At 40.7% G+C, this 18153-nt stretch overlaps 1 protein-coding gene across 7 annotated transcripts in view; it reads left to right on the forward strand.

The window, feature by feature from the left end:
• The window catches only part of CTTNBP2 (cortactin binding protein 2), a 203059-nt gene that overhangs the window by 45524 nt on the left and 139382 nt on the right, over positions 1-18153 (forward strand). For 3 of the 7 annotated variants that reach the window (XM_057731494.1, XM_057731500.1, XM_057731501.1), the window contains exon 1: positions 10235-10445. The exons of 2 other annotated variants lie outside the window; for them this stretch is intronic. In XM_057731494.1, coding sequence (XP_057587477.1) covers positions 10365-10445 — 81 coding nt within the window. In that variant the 5' untranslated portion in view covers positions 10235-10364. Of the gene's footprint in view, positions 1-10234; positions 10462-10700; positions 10729-18153 lie in introns of those variants that run through there. 2 more of the 7 variants (XM_057731499.1, XM_057731498.1) reach the window with 2 other exon arrangements.

Below are 18153 nucleotides of genomic sequence, written 5' to 3' on the forward strand. Positions count from 1 at the left end.
ATTAAAAAAATTTTTTTTAAACTTCATTAGTGTTATCCCTGTTTATCTGTGTCCCAGGTAAGGCTGGGACTTAATTCTATGCACAAATTTTGAAAGGCCTTGGGAAGTGGGAGTTCTAGGTTCTAGAGCAGTGAATGGTCAAGATATTTGGGGCAGGTGGTCATTCAGTCATTTGGCCAGCATGGATTTGGTTTAGGCTGTTGAACACGGGTAGCAGGCAACAGAGTTGAGATCACCTTATTTCTTTCTAAATCTAGCATTCCTATAGCAATTGTCACCATGGTATCTTGATGTGTTCTGACAGGGGAAATTTCACGTATTAAAAAATGTGGTAGTGAGGGAGAGAGAAACTCCTTCCATTCTTTAACCACAGAGGCATTTCCTCAATGAAGGGCTCAGAAATAAGTGTATACGTAGGACAGACGTTCCACCATGATCCACCCAACCAAAGGCTCGGGGTGTTTCTTAACGATGAGGGTGCAGGTGTTCAGCTGAAAGAATCCTTGAACCTGAGTGCTGGAAGCTCATCCAAGGTTCTCATACTCCTTGTGTGGCTCTTTTCAGCATTTGAGCCACTTGTGCATGTTAATTTCATTTAATCCTCACAAGAACCCTGTGAAGTAAGGGATGAAATGCGCATTCCCATTTTATAGCGTCAAAAAGAGATTCACTGAAGATTAGTCACTTGCTTCAGGTCAAACAGGTCTTCTAATAACAACTCCACTGCATTTTAAATTACAACCAGTGTTTTAAAATCTTTTCAGCCTTCACATCTTCCGTAGAGCATGGGGCTTCCATTTACACAGACCACCAGGTGAATGGAGTCCCTAGTTGTGTGGTGTGGGCAGGTCTGAGTCTTGGCACATTGATGGGAAAGGTTTGCATGTAGGTTGCACTGCAGGCATAAATAAGACATGTGATAAGATTTGTGCAGTTCCTAGTGGGCCAGCCAAACTCATTAAAGCATATTCAAAATCAAGTGAATGAAATGATACAGAAATGACCTTGAATCTGATATCATTTTCAGTACCCAAAAAAAAGAAGAAAGGGAAAAAAAGCAAACTTCAGTACTATGCCTATTATTAGGGATGAATTACTTGCGACAAACTTCAGGACTGCAGGTAACAAGCAACACTTGCACTGAGAATCACCAAGGCACCCCACACTGCCTCAAGTCTGTCCGTATCTCCTTACTCTAGAGAAGTAAGCTTACCCTGGAGATGAGCTGGTTGATATAAAAGGCACTTGTGGGAGAGCAGGGGAAGAATGAATCCATTCAGAACAGATGCTATATTAATGTGCTTAGGCTGCCGTAACAAAAGACCACAGACTGGGTGGCTTAAACAGAAATTTATTTTCTCACAATTTTGGAGGTTTGAATTCCAAGATCAAGGTGTCAGCAGGGTTGGTTTCTTTTGAAGCCTTTCCCCTAGTTTGGAGATGGCCTCTCTCCTTGGTTTATGGATTGGTTTCTTTGGAGGCCTCTTCTCTTCATTCTCCACTGTGTGTGTGTGTGTCTGTAGCCTAATCTCTTCTTATAAGGACGCCAGTCAGATTAGGGCCCATTCTATTGATTTCATTTTACCTTAATTACCTCTTTAAAGACTATTTCTAAATAATAGCCACATTCTAAGGTACTAGGGGTTAGGACTTCAACAAGTGAATTTTGAGGAGGACATAATTCAGCCCATAACAGATGTTTATATTGACCTTTTTCAGAGGATTTATGAATTGTTAGCATTTTGATGGTGGATGGCAAGGAACTCACATCACCAGATCTTAGAGATGTCTTTAAGTCCACATTTCCTCCACCACCTTTTTTATTGAAATAAATAATATACATAAAATCTTATTGGAATCACACAAACTAATACAATGTTTTGCCTTAAGGACCATGAAGTTAAAACTCTATTATAAAGACAAGCAAGAAAGGAAGTAGAGTAAAATAAAACAGGGTAGGTGGAGCGTCTAGACAGCTGGTGAGTGCACTCCTCAGACTCAAATAGCCTCCGTGTGAGCCCAGTGACTTCAGATCCTCTGGGTTAGAAAGCTGAATTTTTGTATAAAGTTCCCCAGTTTTTAAATGTTGGCAATTTATTCCTTTTTCAAAAAGGAGAACATCGCATGAGTCAAACAAAACACGTCTGCTTACTGGATTCAACCCGTTGGATTGGATTAGGCTGGTTTGGATCTAATGGCCTGTACTAGATCAGAGTTTTTGACCCCAGCTCTACATGGACCCCAGCTCTACATGAACCCTACTACTACTAAGTAGTATTTAATTAAAACATTTCCTCATTGGACAAAAGAGTCCATGTTTTAAATGTAGCAATAATCAATTTGGCCAAAACTGACTTATAGGACCCATCCCACATTTTTCTGTTATGACTTTTACAAGCACTTACGGAAAATTTTTACTGTTTAATCTAAAATCTTATAATATTTGGTTTAAAATTTTTTTAATTATACAAATAGCCTTGTTAGGACTATTGTATAGTTACAGAATCATTTTATTAAGTTCAATAAATTATTTCTTTCTGAAATTCCATGTATATTAGGGTGACTATTCATTGTGTAATAGGTGTATGCAGAACATGAAAATAGTAATGACTTACTAGGAGTTTTCTGGGGGTCAGACACTGTTCTAAGTACTTTAAAAGAATGAATTGATTTAATCCTCTCAACAACCCTGTAGAGGTGAGATCCATTATGACTGCCACTTAACTGATGGTTAACTAAGGGAAGCATTGCCCAAGGTCATAGAAAGAGTCTCTTAATCATGTAAGCCTGCAGTTAACCACTACTCTAGGGTATGTGACCTGAGTTGTTTTGTGTTGTTTTGTTTTCAGGCGGTCAGGCATTTGGGACTAACTTCTCTCCTTCTCAGAATACCCTATTTGGCCTATCATACCTAAATTTCAATCTTCCCCACCCCTCCCCCCAAAAGATCTCATTAAATGTCTCAAACTGGACAGCAATTTCATTTTAAGAACTATGAACTCTGCCTAATAGCTACAAAGTGAACTTCTTAAGCCATAGTATTTGTGGATAGAATTCCATAAGAAGTCCATTAAAATAAAAATTTAAAAATTGTATTTTCATGTTCACCAACCTCTCACTGACAGTATTTACTCCAATTATGAATTTAGGCAAAAGACCACAATAGACCTGGCAGTACCTGTGACTTTGTCACAGTAGAAATCACAGATAATTTAAAATATCAATCCATAAAACTGTTGCAGAATTTTCAAAATATTATTTGCATTCATGGAAACTTCAAAATTACATTAATTATGGGCCCACCACTGTATCATCTTATTTACTATGGAAGAAAGAAGCACGTCTATTTCTGCATTGCAGATATGTTTTGTATATGCAGAATTTTGATCACTGGACTTGAATATAACTGGTTTTCTTTATGATCTTATTGTGTTGCTGCTGTTGTTTTTTGGCCTATGTTTTTTTCATGTGTTAATTTTTTTTTTTGGAGACAGAATCAATAAGTTCCACTGCAATGCCAAAGAGACCAATCACATGAAAAAGTAAGAAAGTAGTAATATTTACTCCATCCGTTTATTCATCTGTCTTTCCATCTATCTACCCATTGGTTCCATTGAATTAATTTAATTAAATATGACTGACAGCTTATCATATGTTGGACTCAGTGTTAGGTATTGCAGACTTGGAGTAATGTTCTTACCTATCCACCCATCTTCATTTGACCTTGAAGTCTGGAAAATCTGCTGAAGGTTTCCAGAATGTATCGGAATCCTCACATTTGAAATGTCTTTGTTCCTTGAAAGACAACCAATTTCCATCAGTCTCTTAGCTGAGAGAAACCCAAGGCCACCCCTCACTCTATGCTTCCCCTTCTGTTTCAATTTCTAATTTGTTCTTATTTTCTGAAGCCCATGGAGGTATGCTACTCCCAAGAAGTAAGAGGAACATTGCTACATTTTTAAGAGTGGTAATAGAGTTTGTATGTCATGATATTAGTTCTACAGCTGCGGTGTTATCCTTGATTGCCAATAATGTTTTTCATATCTGACTATAGATGAGGTAGCAGATCAGTGCCTGGATTCTGTGTGTCAGTGGCAACTGGAGAGTCTAACCTGCGTTCACTTCAATCCCTAGAATAAGAAAACAAGTAATATGGTCCTGGATCAAAACAACTAGGCAAGGGAACACTGGGAAGTTTTGTTAATTATAAACCACTCTCTCTAAAAGTAAGGATGTGTGATTTTCAGTTCCCGTTATGACAGGGTATCCAGTATTGGGCCAACACTCCTACTGAAAATTAAACAAGTGAAACAACATATATGAAACAACTGTTAGAAGGCATTGGCAAGTCGTCAATACAGGCAGGACTTAAGGAGTAATGATTCTCAAGTGAAGGGCTAGGAATGGGGTGGGGGTCAGTTGGGGAACAAAGATGACTTTTATTGGGCTAAGGAGACAGAGGACAAGATCTGGGGGTTGCAAAGTGTCTGAGATTTGAAGCACAAAGCCCAGAGGGGAAGAAACTTAAGAGAAAGAGTCCATAAAACTGTATACAATTTCCTCTTAACTTTCAGGCTGAATTCTAAGCTGGGCATGTGTAGGGTGAGATCAACAGAAAACAGCGTCTGGGAGGGAAAGGAGCTGAGCAAAGATTTAATAAACAGGACACAAAACACTAATCATAGAGGCAAAAGATGATCAATTGGATTGCATTAAAAGTGAGGATTTATGTTCCAACTTACAGTTTATGAAAATATTTTCCTTTTAGAAGCTTTATTACTTTACCTCTCCCGTTTGTTGGTAGAGGAAATGGAACCATACAATGTGGTATTTGTAAATGGGGTGCCTTTACCCACTGCTCATGCTCAGGGGTTTTGAGTAGATTTGGTTCAACTCATATTTTAAATTCTGAGGATGGGGTTCCCCATCACTATTCCAATGGGTATCTATGGCCACATTGGGTGAGGGTGGAGGGCTGATCAAAGCAGAAAATGTCAAGGAAACGTGTCTTGTGACCCAAATAGCATCATGCCTTTTGGATTGTCAGTGGTCAGTAGTTGGAGGCTGAAAGCTGACAAAGGAAGGTCCTTCGCAGATACTGAAGGGAAGACAAGTAGTAGCAAAATATATCCCAACTGAACTGATTCTTGACAAAGAAGATGTTAGTGCTCAAAGTGATAAATCATGAGCATTAAGTGATGATGTAATAATAAAAGGATGTTGACTCTGATAGTAATGGCCAGTAGGTGGCTATTTCTGTTTTCCATAAGGAAAAAAATATCACATTGCTAACATAAAACTGCTTCAGTAGTTAAACACTTCTTTAATTGTCAGAATAAAATTCCAGACTACTTAAACCTTAATGTTGATTTTTCAGAAGTATTTTTCTTAATTATTCAATAGGTGACTTCAGTTTCTCTAGAATGAAAATAGCAATACCAATGTTTTTAAATTCTTGGACCATAAATATAACTAAGCCTTCAAGTCTAGCTATGACATTGTTTTATTAGTGTTATGAATTAAATTTTATTTTGTTTGTTGGTTAATTGAATAACGTCTGCTACATATACTTATAGTATGTCTTTTCAAATAATGACATTACATTTCCTGGCAATTTTAAATAAGTCCAACTGATTTGAATCAATCAAAAAACATAGACCAAAAAACTACTGTTGTCAAGTGAGATTTTTGGACAGTATAAGGTGGAATTTATGTCTTAAAAATTTCAAAGGTATTTGAAACTCCATTAATTTGGTATATGGCGAATGATTATAATTGGGAAATGTTGATGTATCATTTATTTCACAACTTTACACTGGCGAGCTATACATTTATGGCTTTTCTCTTGCATTTTGTATCATAAGTAAATCATCACTAAGTCAATCATAAATGCCACCTACATATTTATCAAAATTTAAGGGCATCATCTTTAGTTTCCTTAGCATCCAATTTTTCAAATGCTACATTTCCCTTTGAATTGAACAATACATACCCCATAGTGAAAAGAAAATCTCAGCTTTGATTTTATAGCTAGATCTACACACCTCATCAGAGGAGAAAAGGGTCTAATCTCACAACCTATTTATATAGTTTTTAAACTTTCTAAGAAAAATAAGGCTCTCTATAATTAATGCCTAATGGTATCAACACCCCCTCTTTAGTGGTTGCCTGGTAACTACACACTGCAGGCTTGTGGGGTTGCTAAAGAGGCTGAATAAATGGAAATATTCCGATTCATTTCCAATTCAGGTGGATGAGGGGCACCCATGGGCTAGACTTCTTTGTTAAAACTATTTTTCCATAATGGTTTTGCACTAAAACATCTTTCTGCACTAAAGCTTACTCTTTCTTGTAAGTGACTTCTGTAGATAAGAGTCCAACCAGCAAGTAATGGTTTAAGATTTTAAAAACATGAAATAGAACTGAACCAACACTGCTTCATTGTTCTGTATTAGCCCCAGTTTCTGTTCTTAGAGTGACCAAACTGGGGAATAATGTTCTTACTGAACCTTTAACTCTTCAAAAAAATCTTATATTTGGACATTCCTTTCGCATTGAATGACCAAACGCAGTTCCCAGCTAGAGGTGGTGTCAAAGGCGGCTGGGAGTGATTATAATAATATATTTATGTTTAGCTTTGGCTTGCTTCTACCTGGCAGATTTAATTTTCTAATTACGTTTTGCTTTAGTTTAGCTAAAATTAGCTTGCATTCCCTTGGCACACACCAACTGCAGTTGGTGGAGGAGGCCTTCCAAAACGATAGGTTGTTGACAAGAGTGGTTAACTAGATTAGGATTAAATTTACTGAGTGAAATCCACAAAGAACCTAAGCACACGCAGATAATAACAAGTTGACTAAGAGGGATGGTAGTTAGGTCATATGAAAACTCATTTCTGGCAATGTCTTGGTTTCAAAGACATGTGATAGATGCAAAACACTCAACGCTCATCTGTGCTCTTTTGTTAGAGTTCCTTATGTAAAGATTTGGGGCTTCCCAGGTTGGTCACCGCGGTGTAGACAGGGATAAGCATGGTCTGGAATATTTAAATTGTATAACTATAGCCTTGTGGATAGAGTCAGAAATGATTTGCTACTCAGTAATTTTGTCATTTGGCAATACTAAGGCATGATAACATACGGTTTGCTCTTTGGAGTTAACATAAATGTTGTCATTGACTGAAATGAAGAATTCTCTTATTCCACCAGGGAAACTGTTTTAGGATATGTGTAAGTTCCTTCATCTTTTCACATGGAAGGAAGCATCCCATTGCATCATTATGTATAACTCTTTGGGTTTTTGGTTTAGTGGGTTGGAGGATGTGGCCAGTGAGGTTAAGGCCATGGTTTAGTCAGAAAACCACTTGACTCCCAAAGCTAAGTCTGCATTTCTAGCTGCAGAAACCCATTTCATTGGTCTTAAAAGAGAATCTTGAAGAGTATGCTATGGCTCAGCACAAGTACCACTGTTTCAGATTCAGAAAATAATGAAACCAGCAGTTTTCTCTGTTTGTAAAATATTTATTATCTCTTCTTCTTTTTCTTCTGTAGCCACTCAGTGCAGCATGCAGGATCTTAGTTCGCCGACCAGGGATCGAACCCATGCCCCCTATAGTGGAAGCACAGCGTTTTAACCACTGGACTGCCAGGGAAGTCACTCTCTCCTTCCATTTTAATGCTGAAAGAAATTTACTGATTAACGATCAGGATTCATTTTGTTATATATATTAGTTTCTTTTCTACCTGTATATACTTCCATCTCTCTTCTTTTCCCCACCTTCCAGAAATTTTCACTCTAGCCCTGGGCTGTCTTTTTTTTTTTTTTTTTTTTTAGCTGTTTAATGAAGCTTCAAAAGATTTAATTTCTAGAGCCATCAAGTCACTACCCTTTCAGATCTATTTTGGTTTGATTCTAATAGAGCCTATCTTTGTGCAAAGAAAGTCTTTCAGAAAGAGTTAATTTGCAATCTCAACAGAGTCTTAATTCTCAGGAGAGAATTTAAACCAGCAAGTGTCCTCCAGCTACAGAAGAACCCCAGGCTGGGCGACTGGTGAGGGAATTAACTCCTCCTTGTTTGCTACTTCTGTGCGGTAGGGTGGGCTATTCCTTCAATTCTCAGCAGTGGGCAGTGGCAGCTTTAAGGTAGAGACAAAGTGCTGTTTGTTTTCCTTCCCAGGCCCTGGATTTTGGCAGTTAGAAAATGTGCTATCCTGGGATTTTTCTTTTTTTTTTTTTATCTGTTTATTTTTCATTTTAAAAAGAAAGAAATAAAAAAGAAAGAAAGGAAGGAAGGAAGGAAGGGAGGAAGGAAGTGAAGGTGAGAGGGAAGACACCACTCAGGGATTGATTCCTTTATGATGTGATTCCACTTTAATTTTATTTAGACTAATAGAAGCTATTTCTTCCCATTGATCCTCTTTTAAAACTGAGCTGCATGTATAAAATAAATGGGATTTGCTTCCCAGAAATATTGTCATGTCATATTCCCAGTTCTTAACTCCCAAGTGAAGTTTATTCTTTTATTCTTCTTTTTTTCCAGAAGTGGGCTGGTTAATTTCTTAGGTAGTAATTCAACATCAGTATCAAGTATCAGTATCAAGAAAATGTATTACCTTGTGATGTGAAAATGCATTTTGAAAAGAACAAGGAATGCTTCTGGTTTCAACTTAAAATTTCAGCATCTAAGTTTTACTGTCAAATGCTTTTCTTTCATCTTAGAAGGAATCTAGTTATTCTAATATTGAGCAATTTCAGAGGAAATATTTGATAAAAGAAAGTGGTATAATGAACAGGGATGGAAAACATAGGGCTAAGAGAGGGAGTAGCTATCAGAGTGAAGTCAAAGAAAATCAATAAATGAACACCTCTGCTTACACAATACCTTGGAGATGATTTCTAAATCTTTGACCCTTAACCCCACAGTTCCAGGTGAAACTTCTTTCTTGATATGGACCTTTTCTGGAAGGGAACTTTTTATAATTTATTGATCACCCCCTTTCAGGGCCTTTGCAGAAAAGATGTTTCTCTACCCTGTTTTGTGCTATATTGAGATCCAGTTTGGAAAGTGAAGCAATTAAAGTGGCAAAACCTTTCATTAGGTGTCTGCCATTTTGAATAATGAACTCTGATCTGTAACCCTCTGACTAAACATTCATCTTCCAGAATTTCAAGTCCAGGATTTGGCTGCGGTTTGCTTTTACTTCTTTGAGACTCAGCTTGAATGCCTCCACTTGATTTTGTGCTTTCAACACATTTTGGGGATCTGGTGATTTGGGAAGGCCTGTACCATATGGTCTTGATAAGGTGATAGATTTTCACATCCTTGGAATTGGCAGGAGAGGGTAAAAACTGAATCTGATGTGGGAAGGGAAAATTAAGAGCTTGTGCCTAACTCATCTCATGAAATACCTTCTGAGACCTGTAATCCCCATAAAATCAAATTTTAGGCAAGTTTTTGTTTTATTTTTTGGTGTGTGTGTCTCCACCACATGGGAGTAATTCTTTTAATTTTCCTAAAAGTAGAGAGCTTTCTTTAACAAGCAATGACACTTAACATTTCTTGGTTAGGTCTTTAGGAAATCACTCAGATTTGGAGTAAAGAACAAAAAAGGGCCCTGCTTCACCTTTCTTGAAAAGAGATTGTATAGAAAGGTACGGCTGAGGGGCCGGGTGTAAAGTAATAAAGGTAGCAGCACGCATTTTGATCTGGAAGTTGATGGTTTTTGGAGAAGGAAAATCAAACAAAGGCAGGAATATACACCAAAAGGGTAAAAACGCCCTGGCGGCAGTGTTGCAAAAAGAAAGAAAAAAGAATTTTTTTTTTTTTTTTTTTTAAGAACAAAAAGGGTGCCTTATGTGATTTCTAGAGGTGGGTTAGAGGGGGCTGAAGTGACGGACTTTCCTTGCTCTAACAGAGAATTCGGATTCGGGAGGCCGGATATTTCATCCGTCGGTCTTTGCACCGCCGGCTTGGTGGGGGCCGTGTCAGGCGAATCACCTCTGGGGCTCCTTCTGGCTTTCGCCTCGCCCCGGGGCTTTGATTCTCCCATCTGCGCTCGGGGCCTTAAACCGGGTCTGGGCACGTGCCCAGCCCTCGTACCCCAAGGAGCCGGCCGGCGGCCGGCAGCCCGGCCCGGGGCGCGCGGTGGGGCGGGGACCAGGCGGCGGCGCGCGGCGCTCCGGCGCGCAGCGGGTTAAGGCGGCGGGGGCGGCGGCGAGGGGCGGAGGGAGCGCGGCAGCGGCGGCGGCCCGGCTGCGAGCGCCCGCGTCCCGGGGCCGCCGCGGGTTAAGCGCCGCCCGCGCCGGGAGGGCCGAACCTGGAGCCGCCGCTCCGAGCTCGCATTCGGATCCGCTAGAACAGGAAGATGGCGACGGACGGCGCGAGCTGCGAGCCCGACTTCTCCCGCGCCCCGGAGGACGCGGCGGGGGCCCCGGCGGAGGCGGCGGTAACCGAGGTCCCGGGTGGGCGCGGGGTCCGGGGGAGGGCGCCCTCGGGGCGCTCCGCAAGCCCGGGCTCTTCCGGGTGCCCCGTCCTCGGGGTGCCCCCCTCCTCGGGGTGCCTCATCCCGGGAGGCCGGGGCGAGGAGGCCGCCTGGGTTGCGGATCCCGCTTGTCCTTTCCGAGCCTCGCGGGAAGCAGCCCCGGTCCGCCCGGTCCTTGGGGCTCCCTGCGTGCGTCCCGTGTGGCCCCTGCAGCCTCTCCCTCCGATGCGGTCGGGTTTGGCCAGAGGTGAGGGCTGGGGTGTGTTTCCTGGCGAACTTGGCCCCCGCATTGTTCGCCTCTCACTGCGCGCGTGGTTGTGGGCGCGTGTCTCGGGGGGTGCCTGGCACCTCTCAGCGGACCCGGAAAGCAGCGAGGGGGAGGCGGGTCGGTGCCGAGCAGGTGTGGGGATGCTCATTGTGTGTGTGTGTGTTGTGTAGTCATTCGTGTGCCCGAGATCCCTTGGGAGAGGCCCCATGCCCAGCTGTGGGCGCTGCTGGCGCTGAGCGCAGACGCTTTGGGTCCTAGCTGCTTGCTACCCCATCACTTGGTGATGGGGGTTGGGGTTGGGGCGGGGGAGATGTCCTTGTTCTTCCCGAGACGATACCCGGGAGAGGTGGAGGTTCAACACCTGGTATCAACACATTGTTTTCCTTCTCTGGGGTCTAAAAACCAAATGAGCTTCCTTCCATCTCTGGTCCCTACTTTCACCCCCCCCACCCCAGAATACCCGCTTGCACAGAGGCTCAACGGTTGGTTTCCAGCTCCTACCTTGAGGGAAGGCTGGTCCCACGTTTCCTGCGTGGAAATATTTTTGGGATTTGGGAAGCAGCTTGGCAGGAGCTGCAAGAATCTGCAAAGAAAGGCAGCTCTGGGAGCGCCTCCCACCCTTGGCGCGATTCCGCTGCTCCAGCCGGAGATTCCGGGTGGGATGGAGTGAGCCGAGCGTGGACGCCCTTCTGTTTTTCCCACCCATGACCTGGCCAGAGTCGATGAAGGACCAGCGGAGGGCAGGGCCAGGTGTGAATAGCCAGGGCTGCTTGAACTTCCTCTCCCTCTGTTTGGAGGTAGGGCTTTCTGGAGAGGTAGAGGAGACATGTGGAAGGAAGCTACTTGGGCAGGAGAGGAGCTGAGCCTGGGAAGGAAAGTGAGAAACAGGGAGCGAAGGAAACACAGAGGCGAAGGGCTGCTGATTTCCACTTGTGAAACTGGCAAGTTTTGTTTTGAAACTTTTAGGAGAATTGATGTTTCATCCTTTACGTAGAAAATGTGATCTTAAGATTTCATATGAAACCTGCCTACTTGTGATGCAGGAAATCAGTTCCCCTGTGTAAGGTACAATAAAGAAGCTAGCTATTAAGACAACAAACCTCTCTGAGAAGTTGAAATAATTAGGTACCTTCATCCCCAAGAGATGATAAAGGGAGGGGAGTGAGAGGAAAAAGAGGGGTGTGTTTCTTGTTTCCCAGAAAGGTTGAATTTGTTTGCTTAATTGTCTTAAAATGGGTTTTTCTATTACCCTCAGTATTTTAATCACCTGACAATTAAACCAATCAGAAACAGCTGAGACCAGACACGATGGTCTGTAGCTGACCTATAGTTTTATTTGGTTAGATTATAAACAGAGCCTTAGACACTAGGCACAGTTTTGTGTTAACAAGGTCAGTGTTCCCTTTCTGCTGTTTAAAATTTTCAGGAGCCTGAATTTTTACAGCTTATAGGTAGAGGTTTGATCATGTCACCCCGATTGATTTGAATAGCCATGAAAAACCTGTGAAAGTGAAAATCCTTTGTTATTTCCATAGAATCCTATAGGGTTCTGAGGAGATGCAATAAGAATTCTTAATCTAATATTTAAAAAATGTTTGGTATTTTAGGAAAATTTTAGTGATGGCTTCTTATGCAGTAAAGTGGGCATTTAGCTTTCAGTTAATAAAGTACAGTCCACCTATATCAGCCACTTGACCTATAGACAGATGTTTTAATTAAAGAAAAGCTAGGTTAAAGAATATTTGTCATTACAACTGCCTGTTATCTAATGATTAAAATTTAAAGGGATGTTTATGTAGCTAGGGTTTATGGTAACTGAAGACAATTTTTTAGTGGATAATTCTTTTTTGAATTTTAGAAATTTAGTTCATTTCAAGTTGGTTTACATATTACGCATTTTATATGTATATTTGGCAGTAACGAGTCAATGGAGACCCAAAGCGGTAGGCTATTTTTGAAAGTGAAATGTTTTCACTAAGTTTTGACTATTTAGATTGTTGCTTAGAGACAAGTTTAATTTATAGTTTTCAGCTTAATGTGATTTTCAGTGGAGTGTTTTAAATTTAGTTTGTGGGCCTTGTTCTTAGCTGCTTAAATCCTGAAAGCATCCCAAGTGTAAGGCTAAGGTAACAGCTACATTATTCAATAGGATCATATTAATAGTCTTTGCTGTGAACCATGCTGGAGACCTGGGTTGTTTTCAGCACCTTAGCCAAATGTGATGACTCTTAGATGATATTGCTATTTATACTCTGAAAATAACTCCTAATGGATACAGCAGTATGGAAAACAGAAATCTTCCTGCTTTTTATTGTCACCAAATAATTTAAGAGTGAAAGGAAAATGTAGATCTTTTTAGAATTATGTTTGGGAAGCTGACCAACATTCTTGTCATTCTGGGCTTTTCTGGAGCGCCTAATATACAAAAGTACATTAGTTTTTGTCGTGCTGATAGTGACAGGAAAAAACTTGGACAATGATTTTGTTAAAAATGCACAATAATGACGTTAAGCAAATTAACAGCTGGCACTTGAAAAGTGTGTTTCCAGGTGACAATATTGAACGTAAATGCAATAAAAACTTTTTAGCCAATTTTGGTAAGCTTTCTTTAAAAATTAAATTATAGTTATGTGGCAGCAATAGAGTATTGAAAGTTTCACAGCATAATTTAGGTAAGAAATATTCTAGATTTAACACACGTTACCAAACACATACTGAGGGGGAGACATTGTAACATCTTTGCAGTTCTACAGTAAAACATTCCAGTGGTAGAAACTCATGGTGCACCAAGGAATCAAATCAAAGACCATGGTGTCATGAGAGGCACAAAAAATTTGCATTAGGAATCTGGAGAAGAAGAGTCCTGGGGAGGAAAGATCTGGAAACATTCACAGAAGGATGGAGGACATGGGCAAGGACATGGCCAGTAGCTGTGTGCAAGTGTTGGCTGGTTTCTAAGATTCCTTGAGAGGGGGCTGGGGCAAAGATGAACATAGAGGTTTCAGTCTCAAGTATGGGCTTTAGAAAAACTGCTTAGAAGTTGAAGAAATGCACTAACATATTCCCCAAAGATCAGAATATAACTGCATTTATCATGATGCTTCTTACTCTTTGTTTATTCTTAAATACGTTGTATATTTCTGTTTGCATCTGTGTTTTTTTTTTTTTTTTTTTTTTTTTTTTTTGGACTTTTTGTGGTTGCTGTCATTGTTACATTTCTCACAGGGACAGTTTTGTTTAGAGAAAAATATTTCTCCTCTTCTATGATTGAATACATGCCTAGGCTAGATGGCCAGTTGGTTTTATCCTCTTGTGTTTCACATAACTTTATGAGGTGAGAAAATGTTTCACAGAGTTAGTAGCCACTTACAAATATCTGCGGCTGATCACATGGGCAGCAAGGCTCTGGCTGGGAGAGAGCAGCCTCTTTTAAGAAGAGCAGTGTGGGTTTTGTTAGTAAAAGTGAAGGTTTCCAGGCACATGGTAGATGTTCCACCAGTATTTATTGAATGAAGAAAATGAACACAAAGAGACTGTATCATAATTCTTTTTTAAAATATTTATTTATTATTATTTTGGTTGCATTGGGTCTTCATTGCTGTGCTTGGGCTTTCTCTAGTTGCAGTGCATGGGCTTCTCATTGTGGTGGCTTCCCTTGCCGCAGAGCATGGCCTCTAGGTGCTTGGACATCAGTAGTTGCGGCATGTGGGGTCAGTAGTTGTGGCTCGCAGGCTCTGGAGCTCAGGCTCCGTAGTTGTGGTGCACTTGGGCTTAGTTGCTCTGTGGCATGTGGGATCTTCCCAGACCGGAGATTGAACCCATGTCCCCTGCATTGGCAGGCAGATTCTTAACCACCAGGGAAATCCCCTGTGTCATAATTCTTAATGGTGGTTGGCTAACTAGAAATTTTACTTCACGTGTTACCAGATTGTGATGACACTGTTGGCCTGTGATTTGTAGTAATTAAAATTATAGATGTTTTAGATCTCTTCTTGTTTGAGAACAATGACCGGGATTCTTATGGTTTTGGGTTTTCATTTTTATATTGTCCCCTTCTAAGCTGCTTTTCTCAATGATATTTCAGATACTTTACAGATTTTTAAAATTTTAATTTAATTTCCAGCATGGCTAGTTTTCCTTTAAATTTTTCCTCTTCAAAACAATGATTGCCACTGGGGATGTGGAGGTGGAGGGGTGGAAATTACACCCCTCCCATCCTGAATTCTTCTAACAATAGAATCAAGGCCATATCATCCATTGGGGTGTGGAGGAGGGGATGGTTGAGAGGGGTCAAGTGAGATGCAGGGAAGTTTGGAAACAGGAAAAGGGAATAGAAGGAAATATTGGACAGGAGGGAGGTTTGTGATAGTCTGCACATGTCTTAGAAATGTGGGACTAGAATTCAGCTTTGACTGTACCCAAGAAGAATGGACAGTTTCTCCCTTCTGCCCCCGCATGCTTTACCACCTGAGCACCTCTGAGTGCTGCTTTAGAAGGAGGCTTTATTTGAATGCTCTTCATTGTATTCTCTGTTGGAGCTACTTTGCAGAATTTATATAACATGGAAAAGGAAACTTGTCTTTGATGATGAGGTAAAGAAATGGAGAACAGTTACATGAGAGATGATGATGATGACATTGATAGCAGAGGATTTTAAAATTTTTACTTTAATTTGTTAAAATAACTTGCACAAAATAATGAGATCATATTATTAATGCTGTGCGCAGTGTGGTGCCAGCCACGTAGAAATCTTGGTTTTAGAAAAAAAAATTACTCTCTTGGAATAAATTGTTAGTAAATAACCAAATAGGTTGAACATGGATTTAAAATGTTATTATAGTAGGTACAGTAGAACCAAGTTAACATTTTTATGTGAAATGGATACTTGTTTGGAAATGATTTGATTTTGACATTTTTATATTTCATTGAAAAGGCAACAAGGTAATGCCAAAGGCCTGAGTTCTTCTACAGAAGGGCTTTGTAACTGTAAGAAGATCGTTTAGTTACCCCCTCTCAGCTCTTACGTGAAGATCAGCATGCTGATGTTTGCCACCTGCAGATAATGCAGGTGATAGTCTTCAATGCATTCTAAGCTTTTTAAAGGACAACTACTGGATCTGGGCGCCAGCTCACGTGTGAAAATGATCCATGTCCCACATAGGGGTGCTGTTAACATTGGGAAACTGAGTTACGATGCAAATAGACGTTTGTTTTATCTGAGATGTGGTCTCTTCCCCCCCACCCCCAAAATAAAAATGGAGGCTGAGAGGAGATCTGAAAGGAGGAAAAGGGAGGTAGCTGCACTTAATTACTAGAGGCTGCAGCTCCTGCCTGAGCCACGGTTTGTGCTTCTCATTCCATTTTCTCATACTTAAAATTAATTACATCCATTACCAGGTTTCCTTCCTGACAGTCTGTTTACTTGTTGGTTTTACTTCCTTGTAATACACTGAGTTGCTTGTCTTGCATGACAGACCCCGGGGGGGGGGGGGGGGGGGGCGGTGGCATGGTTGATTTGAGGTGTGTGGCCATGGAGAGTTGATCCTGTGTTCTCAGCATGTGGCTTTAAAGGTACACACCAAGTTGCCCTATTTCAGGTTATTGTAAATGGTTTTTGAAAAGTGAATGAAAATGATTGATCAGTTACTTAGTTGCCCCTAGAGCAGGCCATAAGGTTGTATCTTAGTTGGAATAGGCCATAATGTTGTATCTTAGTAAGACTAGTATATCTGTTTACACATCATTTAGGTGCTTTGTGGTTTTTTTTTTAATTTATTATTTTTTGGGGGGTACACCAAGTTCAATCATCTGTTTTTATACACATATCCCCATATTCCCTCCCTCCCTCAACTCCCACCCCCCCACCCTCCCCATCCCAGTCCTCTAAGGCATCTTCCATCCTCAAGTTGGACTCCCTTTGTTATACAACAACTTCCCACTGGCTATCTATTTAACAGTTGGTAGTATATATATGTCTGTGCTACTCTCTCGCTTCGTCTCAGCTTCCCCTTCACCCCCCGCCCCCTCCCAAACCTCGAGTTCTCCAGTCCATTCTCTGCATCTGCATCCTTGTTCTTGTCACTGAGTTCATCAGTACCATTTTTAGATTCTGTATATGTGAGTTAGCATACAATATTTGTCCTTCTCTTTCTGACTTACTTCAATCTGTGTGACAGACTCTAGGTCTATCCATCTCATTACATATAGCTCCATCTCATCCTTTTTTATAGCTGAGTAATATTCCATTGTATATATATGCCACATCTTCTTTATCCATTCATTTGTTGATGGGCATTTAGGTTGCTTCCATGTCCTGGCTATTGTAAATAGTGCTGCAATAAACATTACGGTACATAGTTCTTTTGGGATTATGGTTTTCTTTGGGTATAAGCCCAGTAGTGGGATTACTGGATCATATGGTAGTTCTATTTGTAGTTTTTTAAGGAACCTCCAAATTGTTTTCCATAGTGGCTGTACCAACTTACATTCCCACCAACAGTGCAGGAGAGTGCCGTTTTCTCCACACCCTCTCCATTTGTTGTTTCCAGATTTTGTGATGATGGCCATTCTGATCTGTGTGAGGTGATACCTCATTGTGGCTTTGACTTGCATTTCTCTGATGATGAGTGATGTTGAGCATCTTTTCATGTGTTTGTTGGCCATCTGTATGTCTTCTTTGGAGAAATGTCTATTTAGGTCTTCTGCCCACTTGTGGATTGGGTTATTTGCTTTTTTGGTATGAAGTTGCATGAGCTGCTTGTATATTTTGGAGGTTAATCCTTTGTCCGTTGTTTCATAGGCAATTATTTTTTCCCATTCTGAGGGTTGCCTTCTAGTCTTGTTTATGGTTTCTTTCGCTGTGCAAAAGCTTTTAAGTTTCATGAGGTCCCATTTGTTTATTCTTGACTTTCTTTCCATGATTCTAGGAGGTGGGTCCAAAAGGATCTTGCTTTGATGTATGTCATAGAGTGTTCTGCCTATGTTTTCCCCTAGGAGTTTTATAGTGTCTGGCCTTCCATGTAGGTCTTTAATCCATTTTGAGTTTATTTTTGTGTATGGTGTTAGGAAGTGTTCTAATTTCATTTTTTGACATGTAGCTGTCCAATTTTCCCAGCACCACTTATTGAAGAGGCTGTCTTTTTTCCATTGTATATTCATGCCTCCTTTGTCAAAGATAAGGTGCCCATATGTGTTTGGGCTTACTTCTGAGTTCTCTATTCTATTCCATTGATCTTCCTTTCTATTTTTGTGCCAGTACCATACTGTCTTGATCACTGTGGCCTTGTGGTATAGTTTGAAGACAGGAAGCCTGATTCCACTAACTCCATTTTTCCTTCTCAAGATTGCTTTGGCTATTCGGGGTCTTTTGCGTTTCCATACAAATCGTAAGATTTCTCGCTCTAG

The sequence above is a fragment of the Hippopotamus amphibius genome, chromosome 4 (genome assembly GCF_030028045.1).
Source record: "Hippopotamus amphibius kiboko isolate mHipAmp2 chromosome 4, mHipAmp2.hap2, whole genome shotgun sequence".
Classification (NCBI taxonomy): domain Eukaryota; kingdom Metazoa; phylum Chordata; class Mammalia; order Artiodactyla; family Hippopotamidae; genus Hippopotamus; species Hippopotamus amphibius.